This window comes from Halichoeres trimaculatus, unplaced genomic scaffold (assembly GCF_033239565.1).
Source record: "Halichoeres trimaculatus isolate MK-OKI-2021-1 unplaced genomic scaffold, fHalTri1.1 fHalTri1_scaffold_2, whole genome shotgun sequence".
NCBI classification, from domain to species: domain Eukaryota; kingdom Metazoa; phylum Chordata; class Actinopteri; order Labriformes; family Labridae; genus Halichoeres; species Halichoeres trimaculatus.
Genome location: NW_027437180.1, coordinates 28,217,022 through 28,243,906, shown reverse-complemented (window position 1 = coordinate 28,243,906; position 26,885 = coordinate 28,217,022). Strand labels below are relative to the sequence as shown.

The 26,885-nt window shown below is 39.2% G+C and overlaps 2 protein-coding genes across 4 annotated transcripts; one reads left to right on the top strand and one right to left on the bottom strand.

Moving 5' to 3' along the window:
* The first annotated feature begins 342 nt into the window (after window positions 1–342).
* On the top strand, window positions 343–22,046 carry acsl1a (acyl-CoA synthetase long chain family member 1a). 3 transcript variants are annotated; one of them, XM_074663185.1, is made up of 21 exons: window positions 343–461; window positions 10,007–10,219; window positions 11,998–12,112; window positions 12,206–12,270; window positions 12,355–12,456; window positions 12,614–12,713; window positions 12,829–13,004; window positions 13,245–13,277; window positions 13,438–13,489; window positions 13,577–13,650; window positions 15,454–15,531; window positions 16,295–16,429; window positions 16,633–16,767; window positions 17,868–17,963; window positions 18,054–18,126; window positions 18,227–18,315; window positions 18,695–18,811; window positions 18,928–19,071; window positions 19,189–19,290; window positions 19,373–19,444; window positions 20,600–22,046. In XM_074663185.1, exons 2-21 carry the CDS (start codon window positions 10,025–10,027, stop codon window positions 20,738–20,740), a joined length of 2,094 nt encoding a protein of 697 aa, XP_074519286.1. In that variant the 5' UTR covers window positions 343–461; window positions 10,007–10,024; the 3' UTR covers window positions 20,741–22,046. The 3 variants fall into 3 exon arrangements, with proteins under 3 accessions (XP_074519286.1, XP_074519270.1, XP_074519278.1); XM_074663169.1 differs by lacking the exon at window positions 15,454–15,531 and adding an exon at window positions 15,594–15,671 and having other exon boundaries at window positions 344–461; XM_074663177.1 differs by lacking the exons at window positions 343–461; window positions 15,454–15,531 and adding exons at window positions 6,953–7,038; window positions 15,594–15,671.
* Window positions 22,047–22,079: 33 nt separating this feature from the next.
* On the bottom strand, window positions 22,080–26,662 carry primpol (primase and polymerase (DNA-directed)). Its single transcript, XM_074663223.1, has 14 exons — window positions 26,547–26,662; window positions 25,602–25,887; window positions 25,417–25,511; window positions 25,167–25,305; window positions 24,730–24,877; window positions 24,547–24,649; window positions 24,321–24,469; window positions 24,003–24,165; window positions 23,808–23,902; window positions 23,601–23,690; window positions 23,054–23,162; window positions 22,906–22,982; window positions 22,733–22,779; window positions 22,080–22,610 (listed from the first exon to the last, which is right to left on the bottom strand). The coding sequence occupies exons 2-14, from the start codon at window positions 25,773–25,775 to the stop codon at window positions 22,380–22,382; spliced, it is 1,620 nt and encodes a 539-aa protein (XP_074519324.1). The 5' UTR covers window positions 25,776–25,887; window positions 26,547–26,662; the 3' UTR covers window positions 22,080–22,379.
* Window positions 26,663–26,885: the final 223 nt, after the last annotated feature.

Genomic DNA, 26,885 nt, shown 5'->3' with positions numbered 1-26,885 from the left:
AAATTTGTTCTTGATATTAAGAAAAAATACTGACCCGAAGAGAAAAGATTCATGATGCACAACTGTTTAAATCTGTCAAAATAACCCTGCAAAGTGCATAACCTGCCTTTAAATAGTTGATAGAAATAAGCAATTAAGAGAGCTGCTCCAGTTTAATTCCTTGAAATTAAGTTATTTAAGAGTATAGCTCTGGAGTTTTTAGTTACAAAATCTATAGACAGTAACTTGAAGTCTTCCAGTAGCCCCAGAGCACTGCTGCTTCAACAGTACATGCAACATGTTCATCCTTAAATGACACCGCTCATTAGCCAATTACAGCAGCTCTTACAAACTTTGGGCTCAGCATCACATGTGCCGTCCTCTGATTGGCTGAGAGCTGCAGCAGCTGAACAAAGTGGAGCCCTGAGCTGCTGCTTCTGCTCGCTCAAGAATCAGGTCTCCGGATCTGTCGCTGCCTACAGGTTAGTGAAAACATACATTTTAATATATTGAGCGTTTAAGCGTCCATGAACGTCGGCTGTGTTCCATGTGATTGTTTTATCGAGGTTATCAAAAGCATGATGTATTGGCGGACTCCCAGGGAAAGGCTGATTTCCTCTTATTGTTTCCTTTAAACAGATCAGAATTAAGCCACGTTTAATGTCTTTCTCGAAATCACATCTTCTTTGCGTATCTTCCTAATGTGCACATCAACCGTGTGTTCTATTTTTCACTAGAACATCGTGTCCGTCCTTGTTATCTGTCTGTTTTTGGGGAAATGAATGCGTGAACATGATCCCCCCAGATAAAAGATATGAACACGTAGCAACAGGGCTGATCAGTGTATGAGATGTACTTTGTTATGAAATATTTAGTCCTATTTAATCTCTACCACACCGGCTTTGCCTGTATCCGGCCTGCACATGGATTGTTTTGTAATAAAATGAGATTGTAACGAGTGGTAAAGAGGACAATGCGACCATTATCAAGCGTATGTCGTGGCATCCGCGCCATATCAACTACTTTCAGGATATGGGACTGACCTGCTAACCTCAAACTGGGAGGTTACTAGAAAACCATTCATGAGCGGGTGTTTTTTTTATTCAGGATTCAGCCTTCTTCATGTCTTCACTGTTTCATTCATTTCCATACGGTGTGACGTTGGTGTTACACGCGCTTGACACTTGTTTGAGTTTTAAATCAGAATGTGAAAATGAAGTTTGGATTGACTTTTTTTATTCTTGGGGACATTGTGTTGGGTCAGGCCCAATGGAGTGTCGATCTTTGCCTTTTTCTGACAAAATAAGTAAATTCTGCACATCCAGTGTTTTTTTTTTTTTTTTTAGAACGGAAGTGTCTCAATTTATGATGCTAGGGTACAAAACAGTAGAAGTGTTAACCGGAAGAAGTTTCTGACTCTGGATCAGGTTTTACCAACTCTGAAATCAGTATTCAAAATTTTTCTTTAACTCTTATCAAAAATATAACTTAAAGTCAAGCTGAAGTTACCCATCACCTTATCATATTATGGGGAACTTAAAACCAAACAGCAACCATTTTTACAGCTTTAATAGAAATATTTGCAGCCTAGTCAAAAACATTGCTTGCATGTGAATAGCTGGTTTCTCTACTGGCACACACTGAACATGGGTGCATTTTGTGGTTTAGAAGATATTATGATCATTGGTTGGGTACCCTATAACTGTTAGTGAGCAGGTTCAAAGCCTGCCCCATTCCAATATGGCTACTGCTGACAATTTGCTTCAAAACTCTGTACTAGAAACAGATGGGTGACATCAGATATACTCAGTCTATATTTTACAGTCTGTGTTCATAGTATATCAAACTTGTCATTTAACAAGCTAGCTAGCTAACTGCCTGATGATATATTGGCGCGTCTCTCTTTATTGGAATAATTTACAGAGTGAAGTTAAATACTCCTAGATAGGTACCAATCAAACTCTATAGATTCATTTCATGGCTGCAGCACTTATTTCAACCTAAGTCATGAGAAAGCGTTTTGTGAGTGCTGAGTTTTGATGTTTGTATTAATCTTTGTATTTCTTCTTGTATCAGGCTTTTAAACTTAGATGTTATTCATCTCAGTTATTGTAAATAAAATGAAGAGTATGATATGACTTAATCTTTTAATGCCTGTCTTCTCTTACTGTTATTTATGACATTTTCATCCTACATAATTTATTATTGTCCCTCACTGACCGTCTTGTCTTACCTATGGATTCTGACATTACCCTTCTTAGGATCAATACGTTGTCTGAGTCTAAGTTATCCCAGTTACTTTGTCAAAACAAAGTTTTAATGTGTAGTCAGGAACATTTAGTGTGCGTTAAATGGACGTCACTTCGCCCATTGTGAGCTTTGAAGCCAAGAGAGCCTCGTAGACATACTGCACTGAAGAGACCTGGCAGGACTGACGTCAGACCTGTGCTGCTTACCAAAACACTCATTAAACTCACAGATAAAACACTGAGGATCCCTCAGGAGGGTATAGTCCACAACACAACAGATCCTTTAGTTGATGAAAAGCAGACACTCATGGCCAGCAGCTCAATTACATTTGTTCAAATGTGACACATGTATGTGCTGTCAAACTTCACAGCACACTGATGAGAGACAGACTATATTCAGATTAGCGGTTACGCTGTCTGTTATTTCCTGAAACCAGCAGACTGGAAGTGACAGATAGAGGTCAAACAGTTTCAGTTTTACAAAGCAGAGACTCTGCAGCTTGGTCTTAAAAATGCTAATTGTGACTGGATGCTTACACCAGTCTGTGCATCTGGAAGCTGTCACTTTTATTTGTTTTTTAAACCGGCTATGAATTAAGACTTGAGTGAGAGATTTGTGTTTGTGCTGAATAACCTTTTTCTTAAAGGAAGGGCGTTCAAGTTCAGTGTTGTGCTTGGCACTGATGTCTGCGTCTGTAGGGCAACCGTCTTCTCACAGGAATCTGTGGAATGCTACTTTAGTGGGTGTTTGTCTTCTTTACCCCTTGTTAGCTTGAGTCTTCAAAACACTAGGTAACATTGTCAAAGTCATGCTGGGCAGTCACATGGGCAGTTACACTAAAGACATGGGATGGTAGTGAAGTAACCATGCAGAGTCAAGCGTGCTTATTTTTGCCTTTGAGGACAGGAGAGGCTTTGATTATAGCGAACAGAGGGGACACTTTGTGGTTCTGTGATGTACGAGTCATCACTTGTTAATGCCGCTATCAGATGATCTGCCTGTTTTGGGTTTCTTAGCATGCGAGGGGACGGCGCTAGCTGATGTTTACACAACAGTTTAGAGCGTCTCTGACATGGAGGTGTTTCAGACCAGGCCAACTTCTTTGAAAAGTTTTCCACTGGTGTTTTGTGAAGTATTTCCCTGGCAGAATTAAGTTTAGAAGAAGCATGTGAAAGCAGGCTAATGGGAAGAAGGGTAATAAGAATATCTCTACAAAAGCAGTGAGTTTATTCTATCCTAGTATTAAGGGAAGCTATGACGCTAACCAGTAATAACAATCTGTAAAATCTGCACCTTGTTGTGAATTTAGACACATTTCTCTTCACACTGCAGTTCCCACAGAATGAGGATTAAACCTTATTGTCTAGAGGGAAAATTAGTCTGATGTTCCCCAAAACAAATTTTTTAAAATTTGTTTCTAAAAAGAAGTGTCATAAGGAAACTTGGTGTCCCAGTACCCTCAGATGTGACAGCAGGTGACCTGTGTATGTAATTTTGGAAATGACACAGCATGTTCTCCCTGTCCTGCATTGTTGAGGTTGTGACTCCTGATGCTGTGGGTAGCTGTTGAAGGGTGCATGACCTTTGTTCCACTTCACAAATCCCATCCTCCACCCTCCCTGTCCATGTGCATTTCGCCACTGAGTGACCATGTGACTAGGAGTGTGTGGTTTCATCAGGGGGGTCAGGACCGGCAGACTGGAGCGTGGTTGTCTTCTGTGAGGTCAGTCTTTGTTTGCTTAAATCAGAGGTGAATGTGACAGGAGGATAAATCAGATGGATGTCAGATATCACGCTGAAGATGTGGCAGTTACAAAAGCATAGACAAAAATATAATCATACATTTAATTGACTTGTTGCTGCTTGTCACTCAGCACACACTGCATGCATTGAAAGGCTTCAGGTTGTCTCTTCCTATTCACGTTACAACATGCCTTCAGGGTGTAACTCATCTACCTCACTGCGTAAGAAAACATTGTTTAGGTTCTGTAAAATCCTCATGTTGCACAGTGGTTTGAAACAATACCATTATGATGTTTCCTTCTATAAAAGCTATTCTCCCTTGGGCAGCTCTTCTCTATGTTTAACTATTGAAATATCGATAAGACACGGCCTGCTGAGCTGATGCAGAAAGATCCAATATGCCAATAAAAATGGATTTGAGATGTCAGCATCAAACATTTTTATGAAAGATCCAAGGTGAACCACTGTTGTGTTCTCACTTGACTTCACATCAGTGAGTTCAGTGAGTGCAGCAAGTTTGATGATACATGAAGAAGAATTCAAAGTTTTGACTACAGTAGCTTTTTGTGTCATAGTGTGTCTGGTTTTCTTTCTTGTATGAGGGTGTTTCATCACTGTTGTTGAGTCTGAACAAGTCTTCCTTCAGATCAAAAAATAAAAGGTCTTGTCCTCATTTAAACTTCTTGAAAAAAGTTTTTAACTAATCATGAAACAAATTTGATGAACAGTGAGATAATGTTATGGCCTTCAAAAGTAAATAGATTGGGAGTTTCTTCAGGAAACTGCTAATGAAGGGGGGTTAGCATCAGCAAGAAGAGGAGCAGCCCAGCTTTGTCCTCAGAGGGTGCGAAGAAAAATGCAAACCAAAGCTTCCTTACAGACTCTTTAAAGCTACAGCAATTGCACTGTTGAGTACATTTCTCATGTTAATGTATGTAATGTCTCTCTGACTACAGTCTGCAGTAAATACTTTTCCAGAAATGTTTCAGCTGTGAGCCAAACCAAAAAAACAAGGTGCAGATTTGTGGTACAGCTAAGAGACAGTTGTCTGAGATTTGAAAAGCATTATCTTGTAAAAATGAGATTAAGTGTTGTTTGTTTAAAGTCTCTAGGTGTTAATCCTCAAGTGATAAGAAGGTTATAATGAGCTTAGAAGGTTTGACCCGGGGCTAAGCACCAGAGCTGGTTAACTGCATGTTGTTGCACTACCTTCGGTTTTCAAATGAGTGTCTGTTTGTTTCTTAAAGCAAGAGGAAGTGTGACTGGCCAACCATGTGCTTTCTTTCATTTTTTTTGTTACTTCCTGGTTGTGGTTTGGGGGTGACTCTTTCCAGTCTACAGCTGCAGCGTGCTCTCAGGCTTCGGGCTCTGCTATGTGTCAGATGAACCAGCTGACCCTCCTCCCCTTTCCTCCCCTCTCCCCCACTTTTTCCAATGTCTTCTCTGTGTGTGTGTGTGTGTGTGTGTGTGTGTGTGTGTGAGTGAGTGAGTGAGTGAGTGAGTGAGTGTGGGGTGACTGTCAAGCTGGCTCTGCCATTGGCCTGTCATCCTCACAGGCCAAGTATGGAGAGTGGTGGTGGGGAGTTACTAAAGTACTTTTTGCCTTCAACATCTTTCAGCCAAGCAGGGCACAAGAGACATTTGCCTGCTGTTGACCATCTGACATGAAGACGCACATCATAAACAACATCTTTTAGGGTAACCACTGTGACAGTGTTCAATCAAGGATTTGCTATGCTGCTATACATGACAAAACTCAGACTTATAAAGCACATGAACTTCATGTAAGCTTTAAGAAAATCACGTTGGTATCACTTTAGTGTTAGCCTAAAATCTGCTCCTGACATTTGTTATAGGAACACAGATTCATTAGTTAACTGCCATTTTTAAAGCACTTTTTCAGTAATGTTTATAATTTTTAGTTAAGTATAATATATGAAAAGATACAAGGATCAAGTTTGCAACTTAAAAACATCACAGACATGATGTAAAATATATGAAAATGGTTAGTGATACCAGTTTTGATATAATTAGAGCTTGGGTATTTAACAATATGAGTTAAAAGCCTAACTTGTGTCTATCCATACTATTCTCAACTGTGTTTAAGCGTGATACACGTGTCTGTTTCACACCACAAAGATCCATGTGTGTTAAGTCACAGTCACAGCTGATTACACTGGATCTGCTCTCAGGCTGGCTACATTTTCTGATTTTATGCTAAGTGGATTTAATTAGCTGGAAAATATAAAGATGGCAAATAAATATGATAAACTACATAATTCTGTATCACACTATATATTCACAGTAACTTACAAGCAGCAAGGTGCCAGTAAATTACCATAAAGAACATATAGTATCCTAACTGTTTTTTCCCCACAATCCTTTTCTGTTAGTAGCATATACCGAAAACATCTTTCCCTGTAAGTTATTTCAGATCTTATGGCGGAATACTGTTAAGATTACAAAAATCAGTGACAGTGAAGTTGCAAATTTTAACTTAATATCAATCTTTGATGTTAGGAAACATGCGCTCACTTTGTGTTTGTGATTAGAGAGTGTCAGTGTGCACATACTCTGGAATTTCAGAGCATTATGTTAGGGAGACTTTGTTGATGTCTATTACATAGTGTGTGTAGATCCTGTAATTTGGTGTGTCATACATCATCAGCTTGCAAACTTGACAACACAATAAAAGCACTCACTGTGCCCTGATTATGTATGATTGGATGCAGCTCCTTGTACTCTGACTTGAGTGAAACATGGCAGTTAGTTATTATCCAGAACAAACACTTCCTGACAGCAGATAGATATTATTCTGATATGCTTTTAAATCAACCTGCTACTTGACCTGTGCTCCAGTGAGTGGCTGGCTCTGCCTCACACGTCTGTGTTTCTGTTTGGAGGGGGCGTGTTTCAGCTATTCATAGTGGAGAGAAGCTCAGAGGTCTATTAGAGGTCAGTGAGTCCCTCTAATAGAAAGTGCTGCAGCTCAGGGCCTTCAGATAACTACACCTCTCTGCCTCTGGACACTCTTGAACTTTTTCTTCGTAAACACACTGTGGGACTGTGAGTAGAGAGATTTATTACATCCCTGTTTGTAGACTGTCAGTGCTGATTCATTAAGCTGTGTGAAAGTTTGTATTGAAGTTAACATGGAAGTGATCTTGTCTGACATAATAGCTAATGGTAACACCTGCAGGACTCAGTGGAGGGGATCTGAGGTTTGTTTTGGTTTTCTTTTTTAAATATTTTATGATTTAAAAAAGACAAATGGAGGTTAAGAGCGATGGGGAATCTTTGTTTTCATTTTGAGCATCCAAACGAAGAAGGGAATAAACAATTTCCTCTTGTTCTATTAACACACTAATGATTTAGGATTCTTTAATTGTCCTCAAAAATCATCTAATGAGCTGGTGGTGTGTTCATGGCATCTTTTCGACAACACTTTGTCCCAGTTGGCACTGATCCCATGAATCACGGGCTTGGTGTTAATAATAGAAGTAGGTGAGAAGTCATTTGTTTCTGTGTTAGTTAATTGTTAATTTAGCTCCTGTTTTTTTTTTTTTTTACAGTTTCATCTGACAGTCAAAGGAGATAAATGTTACTGATGTGAAGTCAATTAGTCTGATTCTAAAACTGGAGAAAAATGATTGAAAACAAACTACATGTGTTTCTATGATGAGATATGTTGATTGACAATAATTAGCAAACCAGTTGGCTCCAGTTTTTAGTTCTATATTGTCATATACTCTCATAGCAAACAGGCTCTGACTACAGAGCTAAAGTCTTTTGTTAATGTGCCATATATACACATCATTCTTACATATTCAGGACCAGAAAGCCTTCACTTCCCCACAGAAAGAAGAAGTGTGGCGTGCAGCATGTCTGTGCCCGTGTCCTCATATCACCGTGGTGACTGGAGTCATGTTTCTTTCCTGTGTCTTTGAATGGAAGAGCACATCTTCCTTTTGTACACAACACCAAGCACAGCTCAGAACTAACGCAAGTAGAAATCACTCAGATGCATTTTTATCATTACCAGAAGCAGGTTGGAATATTCTACTTATGTTTAAGTTGACGGAGTAAAATAGGTAAAACAACTCCAAGTCCATAAAGTGGTTCTAGTGCCATTTAAAAGTCTTGTCTTTCAACAGCACATTAATTTTAATGTTAGCCTCAGACAACAGAGTGCACTTTAAATTTCATCTTTGTTTAGCCTGTATATCACTTTTCCTATGGCCCAGAGTTGTTTCATGCAGAAAGACATGTTTCAAAATAACGTGAGCAGATTTGAGAAGAAATTTAAATGAGATCTCAGGATTCATAATAAAAATAAGATTAATTATTAGAGGTAGACCGATATGTCGGCCGGCCGATATATCAGGCCGATATTTGGACATTTGTCTCTATCGGCTATCGGCCGTATCTTCTTTTAAAAAGCCGATTTTTGATCCATTGTATAAAATGACGCAATTTTTGATCAGGCACAAAAAAGATGAGCACCTCAAACTTGTGGAATCAATTGGATACATTACATACTTTTGTTCAAATTATATTAATAAGTTTAAATTTCTTTTTTGACATTTTAAGAAGAGTGTGAATGTTTACTACTGCTTGTTACATTGTGTGTTTACTCAGACAAAATATGTCATTGTTTTGAAAGCTGAATAAATGTTCAGAGGACTGGACACGACTTGTTGTAATAGATTTCTTTTAGTTGCTCAGAAATTGCTGCGTTTCACAACAATGTGATAAATATATATTTATTTAACAATCGGCCTGAATATCAAATTGGAAAAATCGGCTATGCATATCGGCATCGGCTGCCCAAATTTGGAAAGCATCGGCATCGGCCCCCAAAAAACCCATATCAGTCGACCTCTATTAATTATTCACCTTTTTCATTCATTTCTGAGGTTTAAGATCTACTTTAAACATCTATATAACTGTATTTCCTGTTGGCCTGATAAATCTGTATGATTAGGTGAGAGGATTTGAGATGTGACACTCAAAATTAAACTGACGTTGTGAAATTACCGGAGCTAAATGATAGATTACACTAACATAGGGCTTGACCCAATGATTTAATATGGAAAAGATCAGAAGCTTTAATTTTTCTTTGATGAAACTTCTCAATTTTGTTCTTGTGCCAGAAATGAGTGTTTGTATTTGATGCAGTACGTTGTGAGACTTTGCGATGGGTAAGTTGCAACTTGCTCGACAGGGCAGGAAGTCTGAGCTAAATAATCGCAAAACGTTGAGGTATTGATAACTACCTGACATGTACTCTGTTTCAGAGCTGGTTGAGATGTTAATTTTAAATATTTCTGATATTCAAATAAGAAAATTAAAGAAAGATGTGGCCTCATTGGTCGGACACATCCCTGTCTGATTATTACCCATTGGGGCTTTGTTTAATGTTGGGGCTGAATCTAAGGACAGCTTGTCTTCACATATTCAAAGATTTTTAATTGTTGTGCTTGGTTTGTTTCCCGTTTTCTAAAACTTATGAATATTTTATTTACTAAAACCAAGAAGAAAAACATGCATTAAGCTCGACAAAGCAATCAACAGAGATAATGACTGTCAATCCTTTAAACAGACCCACAGATTAATCACATTTGTTAGCAGCTCTACTTTATGTCCCCTCTTTCTGATATGTTTCCTTTTTCCTTCAAAATCACACAAAATACACACAAAAAATGCCAAAAGGAAAGAAATCAAAGGAGTTGATTTAAAAATCTGAGTATATTGTGAGGGGTTTATTTAGTATTGGGAACATTTGCCACGGCTTGTGAATGGATCCTCTGTTCTTCAGAGTAATGGCAGCTCTCATGTTGCTGTGTAATGCTCTAAAACAAGAGGCTCATTGATAAAGAGATAACATTACATCCTGCTGCATCACCACATCCTCATGGAAGTCAGTGGGAACAGAGCTGCGGGTCATGTCTGAAAACTATCTGAGCTAAATGAGAACAGACCCACGTGCTGGAAGATTGGAGTGTGAAGAGTTTGTGTCTGTGTCTCTCTCCAGGGTCAGTGAAGAACTACAATGCAGGCTCAGGAAGTCCTGAGACAGCTGCGGATCCCCGAGCTGGATGATCTTAGGCAGTATGTCCGCAGCTTACCCACCAACACGCTCATGGGCATGGGCGCCTTTGCTGCCATCACCACATACTGGTTCGCAACCCGGCCAAAAGCCCTCAAACCACCGTGTGACCTCGGGCTGCAGTCAATGGAAATCCCAGTATGTGACCCTTTTCTCTTCTCTCCACTATGGTAGCATCGAACATGATCGTGCTGTATGAGTTTTATATAACTAAAAAAAAAGCCATTCATCTTTTTACCCGGTGTCTTCTAATGCTGAAAGTTGGGGGGATAACTGAAGCATGATTCAGCTGCTGGAAAAGCAAAAGGAAAGTCTGCAGACCTCATTCAGCAGGAATGTTAACTGTATCCTCTCATGAATCCCAGCTGGTGTATTAAAGTCATCACAGTTTCTGTACGATTCTGTATGTTTCTGTCACTTCTAATCACTGAAAAGTTAAGCTAAGATGAGTTTCGTTCTCTCGCTGTTCTTGCAAAGTATTTATTCCATTCATACTTAGTTATTATGATATGGGAACTCTTTCAAATATTTGTCTGATTTTTTTTAAAGTTTGCAGTAGGTATGTCTTTTTCCAGAACTTAATTTAATCTGTTATTAAAAACAATGTTTCAGGTTGTTAGGTTATATAAATGCTTTTACTACCTCCTGTCTTTAACCTAAAATTTAAAATGTATGCCGATGATCCTCTCATTTACAGCTGAAAGCCTGACTGATTAATTATCCTAAAAAAAAGGGGTATTTTGCTTTTTTTTAAGGCTTTTTTTTGTCCCTTTGGTACCCCTGTAGTAGCTTTACGCATTTTACAGCTAAAAAGAATCCCCATCTCTCCCACACTGGTGTTTTAAGCCCTGTTTCCACCAAGTGGTTCTGTTCCATTTGTCTCAGTACGGCATGCATTTTTACGGCATTTCCGCTGACTTATCCTGGGACAGACCCCGAAATAACCAATACAAGCCGTCCCACTTTTTGGGACCCCTACAGTCTGTTGATTGGTCAAAAGAATCGTCACTTACCGTGCGACAGCGGCTGTATTTCTCCTCGTGGCACACAGCCTTCTCTGAAACAAAGTTTGATTGAGCTTTGGAACGAAGAACCACATGCCAATCACAAAGAAGACAAGTTGCTGTATGTTTCCCATAGTTGCCCTTTGTTCACTGTGGATTTTATTATTATCATTTAGCAGATGTAGCTGTCGGATCCAGCTTACACACCACATACGATGAGCGGACATGGTTGTCTGTGGAAGCTCAAACAAGACCAGGCTTAACCGAGCCAACCTGTACCAAACCGTAATGATCCAAACTGGACTACTTGGTGAAAACAGGGTTTTAGAAAACCATTTTTTCAGCCAATGTTTGAAATGCTTTGTTTTAGCTGCTGCCTTTAAGTCCCCCCCTCCTTAAACCCACTTCCCTCTGATTGGCCATCCCTCTAGAGGCCTGTCTAGGGCAAGGCTTTGGGCAGATCTTTGTCTTGTGTTTGTCTTAACATATCATGTAACATTACGTATAACTCCTTCTTGAATTCATAACGTAATTTCTGTAACTGGCTATTGGTGGTAACCTTCAGTAACTTACTGAGTTATTAAAAACTACTCTGAGGAAGTCTTGACTTACAGATAAGTTGAGTGAGCCCAGGTTTGTTATGGAGGTAAATGTGAAAGGAAAACAGCAAACGAGTCTTAACTGAGCAGCTGAGCTGTGTCTTTAAGAGGTTTTAGTAGATCTGTCTCTGATGAGTCTAACAGGTGTCATCATCTATTTCTCTTTCATCACAGTGTGTTCCCTGCTGAACACTGTACCGTAGAGGATCTGTGTTTTTTGCCACTCTATCCCAGAGATCGGTTAACTATAATAAATCTGTGTAATCAGTATTTTTACAAGTTTGTGAGTAATTTTGAATCTATATTTTTGAAGGGAGGAGAACGTGCGCGAAGGTCAGCGTTAAACGATGGCAACGAGCTTATGACCCACTTCTACAGTGATGCATGCACAATATATGAGGTGTTCATGCGAGGGCTCAGAGTTTCAAGTAAGAACATCTCTTCAATACTTTACATCTTCCTAATGTTCAGCTGATTAAATTCTCTTTTGAATTTAAATAAAAGTATGTTGTTACTTGCAGATGATGGTCCTTGTCTGGGATCAAGAAAACCAAACCAGCCATATGAGTGGCAGTCATACAAAGAGGTGAGTTGTCTATCATTCTGCTTGCCAGCATCACCAACCGAGTCATGATTTCTTTAAAACAGGAGCCATTTCTCTTTTGCTCAGGTGGCAGACAGAGCGGAGCACATCGGCTCTGCTCTACTCCACAGAGGACACTCGTACACAGGAGACAAATACATCGGTATTTTCTCCCAGAACAGACCAGAGGTAGAGCTCGTCTTCCTCCTCTAGGTTACCTTTTGCCACAAAACAAGACGTATCATAAAATAATACAATATAATGATTTGTAAAAAAAAAAGACTAATCTCTATACAGATCAATGTATCTTACAGTAAACACCTTTTTCCTGTGTTTTGTCTCTCAGTGGACCATATCAGAGCTGGCGTGTTACACATACTCCATGGTGGCGGTTCCGCTGTACGACACCCTCGGCAAAGAGGCAATCGGCTATGTTATCGACAAAGGTACACAAGACAGCAATCATGAAACACTGAACACACATGACCTGTGGGGCCAACACTGCCCTCTACATTGTGACTGAAACTGATCTCAATTTGCTGCTGCTGTTTGCTTTTTCAGCTTCTATCTCAACTGTGATCTGCGATGTGCCTGAAAAAGCCCGGATGATTCTGGATTGCGTGGAAGGAAAAGGAAAAACCGTGAAGACGATTGTGCTCATTGAGGCCTTTGACAGTGAGCTGGTGACCCTTGCGAAAGAGAGTGGGATTGAAATCCTGAGTTTGAAGGAGTTTGAGGTGAGTAATGTGATGTGCTTTTCTTTTCTTTCTGCTACAAATCTTTCTTTTACACATTACAACGTGTGTCTGCTGAGCATGGCAGATGTGTTTAGCTGTGCCTCCTTAACTTTAGCCACGTTCTGTTCATAGCTTAATGGAAATGAGGCCTTGAGATGCTGTTTATTTTAACTCAGATTTTTATCAGCGCTTCCTGTACGCGCACCAGTTCTCATGTAATGTTTTTATTTCTTTTTCCAGGCCTTGGGTAAAGCACACCACCAGAAACCACTGGTGAGTAGAAAAGACTTGTGATGACACAAATGAAATAAAGCTCTGCGCCCTGGTTAAAAAAGAACATCACTTCACTAAATATAACTTCATTAAATCAGCTTGCACTTTTATTATTTAGCCTTCATATGCATCAGTGTAGACCTGTGATCTGTGATTACAGCCTCCTAAACCAGATGACCTTGCACTTGTCTGCTTCACATCAGGAACCACAGGTAATACCACGAGCTGTTACTGCTTTAAGCTTTTAACACTGTTATTTTATATTAACCAGCTTTATAATGACAATCATTACATTTCAGGAAATCCAAAAGGTGCCATGCTAACTCACGGGAATGTAATCTCGAACACTGCCGCTTTCATTAAAATAACAGAGGTAAGCAAACACACCAGCTTGGCTGGATGTAAAATAAAAGACTGAATCTGAAGATGAATGATCGCTTGTGATCATAAAGGTTTGATTCTTTGATTAGTTCACTTAAATGTCCCGTATTCTGCTCCTTTTCTGCAGTTTAATATGGATCATTGATGTCTTCATGAAATGGTAGAAACATGTTTTGGTCCAAAAAGCCAATAAATCAAGCACAGCAGCATTGTTTCCAGGCTCTCATAGCCCCTCTGTTCAGAACAGTCTGATTTAGTGGGCGCGGCCTTCATATGTAAATGAGCCACCGCTGATACCGCCCCGCTCTTCCGCATCACTGAGAGCGGCGCCACTAGCTCCGAGTGCACAATGTTTAGAAAACAGTGAACCTCATTTACCGTAACATTACAGGCTAAAACAACAGGCTAACCGCAGCTAAAGTTAGCATCTTGATGCTAACACAGAGACAGGGGGGACACTGAGAAAAAGCTCTTACATCTGCTCCACAGCACAAAGCATTTAAAATACTCACATTTCCAGGGTCCGAGGTTTTCTTGGCAGATGGTTGGTAATGTGCCTGGATTCAGGACCAGTCTATTCGCTGGCCCTCTGTTGTGCTGTCCAAAGTTGGAAAAGCAGTCGGCCTTTAAGTGACTAGCACACACATGCACAGTTTTACTGAGTGTAGCTGGCACATTTCCTTGATAAATGAACTCTAGCCACTTAGTCTTGTCTTCTTTCGAGATAGGAAGCTTGTGCATGGAACTATGTGGCCATTTACAGCCAAAAACAGCCACACTCCTCTCCCCCCTGCAGGAGAGATTTCTCTCCAGCAGGGGGGAGAGGAGTGGGCGGGGAGGGGGTTCGGGGGTATCTGCTCCGGTTGACCAATCCGTTAAGATTGGCTCCTGATTGGTCAAAAGGGACTCGATGACGTCGGCAAATCCCCAAAATCCAAACAGCTTGTTGTAGGTCAGGATTTTACATTCACAAGCATTACTAAGTACAGGTTTTGTCTTTAAATATCACATTTTGTGGGCTAGGAGGAAAGCCAAAACCCACAAATTTTACTAAAAGACTTAATAAAGTGATTTTTGCATAATATGGGACCTTTAATCTCTTTCAACAGTGTTGTCTGACTGGGAGGCAGCTCATATCAATATGAGTTGATATGAGTGGTGGCGCTTAATTTAAGGCTCACATTTGCATGAAGGATCATGAAGTAAAAGACATAACTATTTGCAGTCAGGTCAAATAAAAATAAAGAAAATTTTGTTTAGGTGGAGCAAATTTAATAATGCTCAGTTTAATATTGTCTCTTTCTACTTGTCGTGGCTTAAAGTATACCATATACCAAATAATTTCTCCCTGAATCCTTGGATGCAGTTATCATATTGATGGAGTTCAATACAGACTTTAACCTAAAAGTGAAACAGCATATTAAACAGATTTCCTCCTCCCACTTATCCATCATCTTATGACTCTTTTGACATTAATCCGCAGCAGTCACAAAAGTCTTAGCATGATAAAGTATGCCATATCATGTGCCACGTATTCAGTCATATTGTAAGTTATCCTGAAATTCCCTCACCCCTATTCACTACCCCTATAATGGAAATAACAGTGGAGTAGGAAAGTGCTGGAAAAGGCCTCCTCACCTCTTATTCCCTGCCCTCAGGGACAACAAAGAAGTGTTGAGCTGTTGGAAAGGACCCTGTCTGACCTTCTGCATACTTTCTGTTTTACTTCTGTTGATCTTGTGTCTGTTCCTCCCTCCCGGTCCCCTCCTGTGCCCCTGTGTTTGCTGTGGTCCAGGGCACACTGAAACCCTGCACTAAAGATGTGCTCATCTCCTACCTCCCTTTGGCCCACATGTTTGAGAGGGTGGTGGAGGTACAGTTCGCCATGCTTGAGCTGCAAACGTGCATGTGTTTTGTTTTGTGTGTCCTCTGCAGGTACACTGCATGCTGGACCTCCATGATATTCATGTATCCTATCTTCCCCTAGCTCACATGTTTGAGAGGGTTGTTCAGGTATGTGTTGGATCTAACATGTTTTTATGATAAAACTATGGGGGGACACTGAGCCATCTGTGGTCTTACTTTAAATTTTGTATTGCTAGAAATGTTTTCAGAGCAGTAAAGTTAAAGAAGATTTTTTTTTAAAATAACTCTGGTGCTTTTTTATTTCACTGACAACTCATGGTTATTTTTGAGTTTGGTAATAGGAATCAAATACATTTTGAGTACGAACAAGAGCATACTGTCTTTAGAGCAGAGTTATTCAACTCAAATTAATAATATCTGTGCTAAAAAGAAAATGCATTATTGTATGATTGTGTATTATTGTGACACTGAAGTTTAAAGTGAAGCATTTTACAAAAGTGTGTAATCAACATAACTTAGTTGCCTCTCAGAAGAAAATGATAATCTGCTTGATGTGGCATTAATTCATAAACTCCAAGTCCCTGAATTCCCAAGGAGCCTTTGGTTTTCAAACTAACTTCTTTTTGTAGTATTGACATGAACTTTAATGCTAAAAATACTGCTGTGTGTGTAATAAATGTGTGAAATTTAATGGGATGTTGAAGCAAACACTGCCCTCTAGTGGGTGAAATTGAACTTGCCTCAAGAGTGAGCATCTCTCTTCTCATCAGGGTGTCATCCTCATTCATGGAGCTCGAATTGGGTATTTCCAAGGTGACATTCGACTTTTGATGGACGACTTGAAAACTCTACAGCCGACAGTCTTCCCAGTTGTTCCACGTCTTCTCAACCGCATGTTCGATAAGGTCAGACAAAGATAAAGACATTTTATCTATTCACCCATTAAGTTTTGTTAACTTTTCTTCCAGGTGTCCTGTATTTTGTAACTGCTCCATTAACTGACTGATCATTAATTTGGCTGAAGGTTAACTTGAACTGCTTTGGAATGTGAAACTATTTTCTCTGACAAACAATTTAAGACAGTATTTTTTCTGTGAATGCTCCACAGGTGTTCAGTCAAGCCAACACACCTCTGAAGAAATGGCTGCTCGACTTTGCTTTCAGGAGGAAGGAGGCAGACCTGAAGAGCGGTGTGGTCCGAAAAGACAGCATGTGGGACAAACTTATCTTCAAAAAAGTACAGGTATGCATGACTCACTCCTAAAGCCTCTGTGTTTTTGTCTCTAAATCTGTCTTCTCCACTAGCTCTATGATGTGTTGACCATTTGTAATGAGAGCCGATACACAGGAAGCATTTCTTGAGCTGTTCCAAAATTTTGAATGTGAAAAAGTGATACAATCCAGACTCAACTCATGTAAACTAAAATGCATCTGTCAATTTTCTATTTCAATATAAATAATTATGGTAAGAAGCTACAAAAAAATGTCAAAACAAGAGAATACTACGGCAACTGATATCCAGTCTGAGTTAATTACTATTCAGACAATATAAATACAATGTATTTCTCAATCTAATTCAGTGTACACAACCACAGTCATTGGGAAAAGTGCTGACAATACATTTGTATAGGAGACAATCACTGACATCCTCTAAAAGGAGCGTATGCCACTGGAGGTCATTGCTGAGTCTGGCTGTTTGTTGAGTGCTGAATCAGAACATATCAGCACAAAGTTTACAGGAAGGGAAAAGTGTTTTATGAGATTCGGATTAGGAAGTGTCAAGAAAAGTTGATCGAAGAACTTTGGAAAGCTGTAAAATAGTGAAATAAAGCTGATGTCAGTGCACTAAAAGCCACCACAAGCAGACCACAGGAGGAGAGCTACAGCTATCACATTCCTGATATCAAGCTTTTTCTGAACCAAAGACAACACCAGTAGCATCTTGGCAAGGTTGAGAAGAATAGAAGCTGCAGCGATGCCGTACTTTGTGTTTAAGGAGCCCAAACCAAGTACTGAAAGTATAAGCGATCATACTTTCCAGAAGATTGACATTTCTGTATTTTAAGCCATTTCCAATAGATTTAAAGACATAAGACATTTGGTTGCGTGGTTTCAGAAGCCACAAGCCATAACCATCAAAACTTGACAAAAAGGCTTTAAATATTTTATAAATTTTCAAATATTCTCCTTTGAGTAGCACCTTTTACTTGTAGTCAATCTGTAAAAAGAAAAACAAGATAAAATCAAACAACCCGTAACAAGCGTTTAACAGTAAGGTTTTGAAGTGCAGAAAACAATGGGAGTGGTGTTTAAGGTTTTGAATGTTTGATTCACACCATGCAGGCGAGTTTGGGCGGTCGTGTCAGACTCATGATCACAGGAGCTGCACCAGTTTCTCCGACTATCCTGACGTTTCTACGAGCTGCACTGGGCTGTCAGGTTAGCTGCATCCACACACTCTTCTTATTTATAACAAACTTGGAATGCTTTGTTGTTTATGTTTTTAAAATCATGCCTTGATCTCCACAGTTTTATGAAGGATATGGTCAGACTGAATGTACAGCTGGCTGCTCCATGTCGATGCCCGGAGACTGGACAGCAGGTAGACAGCTACAGCGTTCATCAGATGATCCCGTCATTGTCGAGCTTAATTGGTTGTTTGTCTGGACTCAAATAAGTTTACTGATTGTTTTTGTCTGCAGGTCATGTTGGACCTCCTCTACCTTGCAATAGCATTAAATTGGTTGATGTGGCAGAAATGAACTATCTGGCAGCCAATGGAGAAGGAGAGGTAAGATACCCTTCAGTAACTTTCCAAAACACACATTTTATAGGATCAGGTGTGTGTATATTTAACACTGGAGTAAAAATATTAAAATTGTCTACTCTAACCAAAATCATATTGAAGGACATAAAAATGCAATGCAAACTTTGAAACTGATAAACCCAAATGATTCAAGCTAAGTGGAGTTAAAAATGGCTGGCATGCTAAAAACAAACAGAAAGCAAAAAAATGAAATGCAAACATGAGTTTTTAGAAATTGTGTCATTTCATTTACATAACCCCTAAATGTTTAAGTCATGACGCAAGCCTCTTCCAAACTGATATAACTAAAGATTGCTACTGGTATTAACGGGAGTGTCACACTTGCTGTCGTCTCTTCCTTTAGATATGTGTCAAAGGGCCAAATGTTTTTAAGGGTTACCTGAAGGATCCTGAGAAAACAGCAGAGGCGATAGACGAGGACGGCTGGCTGCACACAGGAGACATAGGGAAATGGCTTCCTGTACGTAGAAAAAGCTGAAGCACACTTTCATCTCTTCTCTGTGCATCTGCCTCACATGTCTGATGAAAAACCTGAAACTTCACTCCAAGATGCATCTCTCTACTGTTTGTTTGCAGAATGGAACTTTGAAGATCACAGACAGGAAAAAGCACATTTTCAAGCTGGCACAAGGAGAATACATCGCCCCTGAGAAAATAGAGACGGTCTACAACCTCAGTGATCCAGTGGCTCAGATATTTGTTCATGGTGACAGCTTACAGGTACGTCTCTCATTTTAAACTGATATTTCTTTTTAATGAACTGTGCTGTTGTACTTTTTCCAGTTTTATATAAATAATGTAGCAATGAGCTTTCTCTACTGGTGTTGTATGTTTCAGGCCTGCCTGGTGGGGATTGTGGTACCTGATCCAGACTTTTTACCTCTTTGGATAAAGAAAAAAGGGATTGAAGGGTCCTACTCTGAACTCTGCAAAAGCCCGGTGAGATATATTAACATCAGTGGCACAAACATATAATAATTTCGTGTGTTTGTGTGTGCACTAAAATATTTTTCTGCTTCAGGATGTGAAAAATGCCATACTGGAAGACCTCCTGAGGCTGGGGAAAGAAGCAGGGCTCAAGTCTTTTGAGCAGGTGAGTATTGACACATTAGACTCTTTGTGTAGTCTGGTATAAAAATGAATAAATAAATAAGCCCTTGTCATTTTCTTTTGAAATGGTTCTGATGGAATAAGTGGATTTTCATGCTCAACACTAATAATAATAATGAACAGACCACTCTAAAAACAGAGCTTTCAAGGCTTTTTTAAGCAGAAGTTTCATTTTTTGCTTTTTTTCTTTGTAGTATTTAAAAAAACAACATATTTTTAGACTTTGGACACTTGTCTGGATGAAGACGAACTCAATAGAATATGGAAAAAGTAAACCTAAACATTTTCCACTGTATTTGGCCCCTTTATAACCCAGATAGTCATGTTCAAACAGGAATATTATTTGGTAACAGTACCTGTGTGTTTTTACTATATCAGATATTTCTTACCTCTCTAGCTGAGTTTCCATTACACCTAGAATTGCGCAAAAACCTAAATATCGCAATACAGAAACGGTAATGGAAACACCACATTTTAGAAAAACCTCTCAAATTTGGATTAACAGTTTTTACGCTCTCATGAGGTGGTTTTTCAGACATTTCAAAACTGAACTTTGTCGCAAAAGTGCAATGGAAACTTCTTTTCTGCAAAAACATGTCACGTTGTCATAACAACGCTTCTCCCTCACCTCCTGGCACGTGTCCACTGCCACACAAACAGACTCCAGCGTTCATGTTTTATCAGCTCTGCTCTTATTGATATGTTCAATGCAGGGTTAGGGTTGTTTGTGTTTTTGACCAACACTTGTGAAGGCATCAGGACGGCTGTGAGCTGGTCAGAGAGCAGCAGGAGGAAGGGGGGGAGGTCTGTGTGCGTGAGTGAGAGTATGTGAGCAGGAGATTATGATTTTCATTCAGTATTTTGTTCCTGCTTGTTTTGAGTTAGCATGATCACGGCCGACAGTTTGAGCAGTGAATAAAAACACTAATGTTCAAGAATGGACATCATCATGAGTGCAGCACCGGACGGACATTATGCTTTACTTTACACAAGTTGTGCGCAATTCTGGTCGTCATGGAAACACCGGCATGGTGCAATTGTTCTTAATCGAAACTTCAGAAATATCGCTTTTTTTTTTTTTCGAAAAAGTGTATAGGAAACCCAGCCTCTGATGCTTTCTGCCTTTTCCTTTGTGCAGGTGAGAGATATAAAGCTACATCCTGAGTTGTTTTCTGTTCAAAACGGCTTGCTCACGCCTACTCTGAAGGCCAAGAGGGCTGAGCTTCGGGGCCGCTTCAGAGAGATGATCGACGAACTTTATGCCAAAATCAAGATGTGAGCTGGAAGCGAAGACCGCTTAGACAGAGACAATCATTTAGAGCACACAGCCAGAATGGAGGAGCAGGGAACTCCCTCAAAGTTCAACAAGTGGATCCGAGGGAGTTTTACGGGGGCTGCCTTCAAAAAAGAAATAGATATTGACCCTCGGTTTGAAGTATGTAATGTTTCTGATTTATCTAGAAATTGTGCCACTAATTGTTTTGTGCTAGCACTGGCTCTATATTGCAGATCATGCCATCTTTGTGACTGATATAAATTATTCAAGGTTAAAAAAAACACAAGACTCCTACCTGAACTGCCTTAACTTTCCGTGTGACTGAATCCTACACAGTCAGAAAGGTCCAGCAAAACATTTTGCAAGCTTTTATTCTCGAGTGCTGCAGACTAAATATCTTATAAACTGGCTTTGACAAGTGACAAATATTGGATATTTATATACCAGACTATTTAATGTTTTGGCCATGTATTTAAGATGCTATTTAATGTAAACATTGAACCTGTAAATAGTGTATCTGCTGAAAAGTAGACTTGTATGCAGAGTATTGTGCCCATTCCCATGTTTTAAGTGCTGTAGGCTAAAAGAGTGATTAACCTTGTTTTCATGCACAATGTAGATGACGGCCTCTTTGGGAATCTTCTTGCTTGACAGATTGTTTTTTTGTGCCTTCTTTGGTTTTGTCTGTTTTTCTTTTAACAATGCATGAACAGTATTGAATGTTGTAGATGCAGTTCTTACATTTTATAGTTTCCCATTTCAGTGCCACAGGGATAAAGCTGCACACTGTCATTTGTAGGGATGTCCCGATCAGATCATGTGATCGAAAATCGGGCTGATCACCTGGTCATAGACTTGGTTGAATGAGAAGTATTGTGCTCGTGATTCAGTATCAGAAGATACTCAAAATCAAATTACTCAGACTCGGATCGGGACATCCCTCGTCATTTGTATCATGCACAACAAACGTATTCAGGGTAAATATTATTAGAGCTGTGGTGTCACAGTTCATGTAAAGTTTTTCAAAGTTAATTCCATGTCCTCGTTAACTTTTCACTAACAGTCCTAGAAACTTCTTGTATAAAATGGAGCGGCACTTTGGCTGTTTAACTAAGTATTTTGATTTTAGATGTTTTGACTGAGTTATGATCATCATACAAAGCATCCATGTCAAATCTTCATTGACATTTCAAGCCATATTGTTTTTAACGCTTAAAGTGTGAAAAAGACAAAGGTGCATTTTTGTGCTGCATTTATTGATACAGTCTCTTCATTTGTCCACTGTACCAAATAAATACTTTTAACAAAACTGCCACATTAATTCTTTAATTTCTTGGGAAGGAAGCACTGCTTGACTTTTATTTGTTGTTGGAAACTTTGGGAAAAATTTAGTATATCTTGAAGCTTAAAGTTTTAAGTGCAATTTATTAGTTTTTGTAGCAAACATCTTTTCCTTTTGACATTTTTGGATTACTTCAATGTTTTTATTTAGCAGCCTAAATAGTCTTTCGGATATGTACTTTGTTAAATATATTTATTTTTAGTGCACCTATAAGCCATGCATCATATTCTACACTGAATACGAATACTAGGAATGGGAATTAAAGTGTATCTTTGATACAGTGCAGCTCAACCTTACCCTCTACTGAGAATCAAAATCTGCCATGCATTTGAGCAGAAGCTGATCAGAGATTTCACTCTTTCCTTCAAAGTCCTCCAGGCTCTCTAAAAGGTCCTGGTCATCCTGTCTGCCTCCCCATACATCAACAGAGTCCTCTCCTGGACGCGCTGAGATCCGTGCAGTCTGCTCTGGTTCCTGGCTGAGCTCAATGTTTCCAGACTCGTCCATTAAGTACGCCTGGTCTTCATCATCCTGTCAGTAACAGATAACAGGATCATGCACAGCTGCATGCGAAGAATTTCATATCTCTGAGCTTCAAATGAAACATGTCAGCTGTGAGGTTATAGCTAATAGTAAAAGTGAATCAGACAAACCAGGGTAAGGATGTATCTGACGCAGATCTCTTGAGGCAGTGGGTAACCTGAAAGAGATGTTGTTGAGTCAGACCAGTTCTGTTAGCCCTTGTGAGGATAATCAACCTGTGATCTTGCTGTGATCTTATTTTTTTTTTCAGCTGAAATTGATAGCTTTAAGGGTCATTACATACTCGAGGACCTGAAGTTCTTGCACTCAGGATCATGACACCTCTGGTACCAGACTTCCTCTTTGAGATCCACAACAATCCTGCAGAAAAAGAGGGCTGATTCAGAAGAGAGGAGAGGACACACAAAAACACAATCTACAAAGAAACTTACATGATGTTGTTGCTTTTATGAAACCTTTCCACGTTTTCACACCAGCGGTATTTTGCAATGTCATAAACAATCAGTTGTTCAGAGGCAAAGTAGTTCCATCGTCTGATACCTGTTGATGTAGAATACAGTGATCAGTCTTTTTTTAATTAACTCATCAAAAAATTTAACCAACAGCTGTTTTAACACATTATTGAGTAATACAAAAACAGTGGTAAAAATGAAAATATCTCAATATCTATATGTATCAAGATAGGTATCAAAACATGAGGGATATCTGCTGACTCTCAGTCTTAAATCATTGCAAATTAAATATGAATTATATCATATAATATCTGAAATATCTGTCTGATGAAATATCAAACAAAGGATTTGTAGTCATCATCATGGGCTTTTGACAGTACTGATGTGCTTTTTCTCTGTGTTTCTGATGATAACACACAAAACAATACAACAATATTTCAAATGTTCATGAGTAACATCACTCTTTTGTAAAATAAACCTTCCAATCTTACTTTTTTTTAATTGCTGTATCGCATGAAACACTTACTTCCTTTTATGCCGTTCTTTTTCACCAAAGTTAAAACAAAGTCATCCACGTTTTGATGAGGGGATGACTGGTAGCCAGAGATTGAGTCCGCTGGTGAAATATAAGAGAAAAGTTAATATTCTAAACTTTGGTATACTGACTTATGATATAAAAAGTTGTTAATAAGCAAATTATGCACAGAAACAGCTGTTATTGGTTTAGTGTTACCTGAGGATTGGTGTGATCCCTGCTGCTTATGAGTTGTGGTTGTGAGGTCTTTCATTCCTGGGTCGTCCCAGGTGAGAATCCTCTGACCTGTGAAACTGATTACACAAAAAAAATGATTTAACACAGTAACTGAAAGATTCAGAGAAGAGGTGATTTCAGAAAAAACTAAACTGAGAGACAATGTGTTAAATGTACCTCAAATTACAGACTAAAGAAGCCAGGAATACACTTTCCTCCACAGAAACACCTTTCTCAGGTTTGGCAGTGAATTTGTTGTCGTCTGACACTGTGAACGCTGCGTTCTTTCCCACTTTGGACGACTTGTAAAGGCGAAAGTTTCTGTTCTTGGTGTAAACACCTGTTGTTAAGTATAATAATACTGTTAACCCCACACAGGTGAATCTTTGCAAGGTTTAAAAAACAATGAAAAAAGGATCCTGAATGTATGGACAGAAGCTTTCAGCTGAAATATTTGTCTAATATAGGGATAAAAAAAATGTTTAAATCTCCTACCAAGATCCACAAACAGGCAGTCTCGACCATCTTTGTTTTTGACTTGGAGGAAACTTAGGTTTGGCTCTTCTTTCCTGCACTTCTTGGTCTGTGGGCTTTCAGCCAGCTCATCTGTCTTTGCTGGATTTTCCTCAGATACATCATGTGCCCTGTGTCGGTACATTAAAATTTCTCACAAATTAGTTAAAGTAAAGATATTATAACTTAAAGAGGCCAAAATACAAACCGTGTTTTGCCACTTTTTGCCCCTGAATTCATTCCAGCATCCAGGAAAGAGGAGTTTTTGGGTGTGCTCGGGATTGGCTGTAGAATTGCATGGATAAACTTGCCTGTAAAACAAAAGAAATACAGATACATGGAACTTTCCTCTCTTAAAAACCCCCAAATCTGTTGATGACACAGAACATACCCACATGTATGTTGTCCTTGAAGGCTGCATCCTGGAGATTGAAGATGAGATGTCGGCTGAATTTGTCTTCTGTGCTTGAGTCCAGATTGAGGACATCTTTCACAGAGCATTTGATCCCATAAACTTCCATCAGCTTGTCACAAACGTACTGCCAACACGTGAAACATGTATCAAACATGTGGTTAACAAAGGAAAATGAGTCAGTTAGACAACAATATTTGTTATAAATAATATGTATAATAAATATATCAAAAATTGTCTCCTTCAAATACTTTTTAACATGATCTAAGATGGTTTCACAGAGATATGTTTGCACGTGTGCACACAATTTTGCACACTCAAATTCTATGTTGGAGGAACAGGTATGCAAACAAGCTGCAGCCTATGAATGGATTTGAATTTCTGAATGACCACAAGTGGTGTAAAAAGTTCCATACCTGGATGAGTGAAGACACCATAGCTATCCCATCAGCTCCTTGGTTCGAGGGTTTGTAGAACTCCAAGTCAAAGTAAAGCTTACAAACAGCTCCCTCTGGTATCACCTCATAGCAGTGCATCAAAGACTGTGGGTATGTCCTGGTTAGAAAACAATGAATACAAATTAAGGGCCAAATCATGAAATCAATTCATGAAAATGACTTTTTGGAATCAAAAATGATGGATCAGTTAGTGCACTTCACTACTTACCTGTAGTAATGCCAGAGCTCAGTGTAACTGGTAACCAGGTAGATCCTTTGACCCTGAGGTGTATTTTCTTTTTCAAGAGCAAAAATATGCACAGCCTGAGAATATAAAGCACAAACATTGGCATTCTTGCATGATAAATCTAAAGTATGTGATAATGAGCAGGACCAGCATCTATATTGTGTCACCTCTTTTGAGCTCTGAGCAAAGCTGATGGCCATACTTTGACGAGGGAAGAGCTTCCAGACAGAGGAAGGCTGACATTGCCAGAGTCGAGGTTTGTAGCGCGAAGCCAGTGGGTTCAGCTGGAACGACTGAGCAAGCTGCTCAACCTTCTTCAGTCGATCTTCCCACTTTCTCATTCTTTCGCCCCTATTAACCACTTATACACAACCTTTTATTGAACTTCTAACACAAGGTTTTCAGCATTGCTTAGAGGCACTTCAGAAGGCTGGTACTCAAACCCCTGCCAGCCTGCAAATGAATAAAAATCATTGTATTATAAACACAGATGTTTCTATTACTCCACACAGTCTGATATTGTAAAATATCACAATAACATTGTTTGGAGCAACAGACTACAGGAAGGGAAACTGCACCTAGACTGACATGAACACTTGAGTACATAATTTAAATGTATACATTAAAAGGATCCTTAAGAAGCATTTAATTAAGGATTTGTAATCTTTATCATTTAAAAAGTTTTTTTAATTTATTTATTGTAAAATTATGCTGTTTTCCAATCAGAGATAACGTTTTATACCACCTGTACAGCAGTTGTACAAGTTTCCAATACATCGGGAAAAACATAATATGTTGGAAACTGAAAGCCTGTAGTACCTATAATGCACAATGCAACAAGTCCTGCATTAGCCAGCGACATCAGTACAGGGAAGAAAATTTATTCGACAAATATGACAAATGAAAAACAAAATCAATGCTTAAAAAACACATTACATGTATCAATGTTACTACACTCGACTGTCTGAGCCAATGCAGAAGGAACAGTAACGTCGATCTAGCTAGCAAAACTTCTACGTTATCTGTGTAACAATCAGTCAATACAAAGTTCATCATCAGGAACCAATAAAGTCAAAGCTCCAAAGTAATACAGATATAAAAAATTTAATTACCTTTTATCGACGTCAAATGCAGCTGTCGTTTCTTTCTCAGAGAAAAAAGGTCGAAAGAAAAATGTAAACACAACCTTCTGTCAAAGTAGCTTGTTTTTCTTTTTGGCGCGCCCAAAACCGGAAATTGCGCCTTTTCCGGTTACAAACGTAATTCAAAATAAAAGTCTACAATGACGTTTACGGGCTATAATTAAAGCGGATGAGATGTCTAAGGGTCGAAACTTCAAGAACACTCGAAGTAAGAGAGCACTTTTACCGCAGACCAAAGCTTACCTGTGTAGAGGAGTGATTCAGAATTGTGACTGTTGGCTGTAATTTTAGTCTGATGGGGTAAACACC

Coding starts and splice junctions, on each gene's coding strand:
- acsl1a (XM_074663185.1), top strand. CDS start 10,025: ATGCAGGCTCAGGAAGTCCTGAGACAGCTGCGGATCCCCGAGCTGGAT. Junction 12,457..12,613: donor TCTCCCAGAACAGACCAGAG/GTAGAGCTCGTC, acceptor TTTGTCTCTCAG/TGGACCATATCAGAGCTGGC. Junction 19,291..19,372: donor CTGAACTCTGCAAAAGCCCG/GTGAGATATATT, acceptor TTTCTGCTTCAG/GATGTGAAAAATGCCATACT.
- primpol (XM_074663223.1), bottom strand. CDS start 25,775: ATGAGAAAGTGGGAAGATCGACTGAAGAAGGTTGAGCAGCTTGCTCAG. Junction 23,163..23,600: donor AAAGAACGGCATAAAAGGAA/GTAAGTGTTTCA, acceptor CTACATCAACAG/GTATCAGACGATGGAACTAC. Junction 22,983..23,053: donor CATAAAAGCAACAACATCAT/GTAAGTTTCTTT, acceptor CTTTTTCTGCAG/GATTGTTGTGGATCTCAAAG.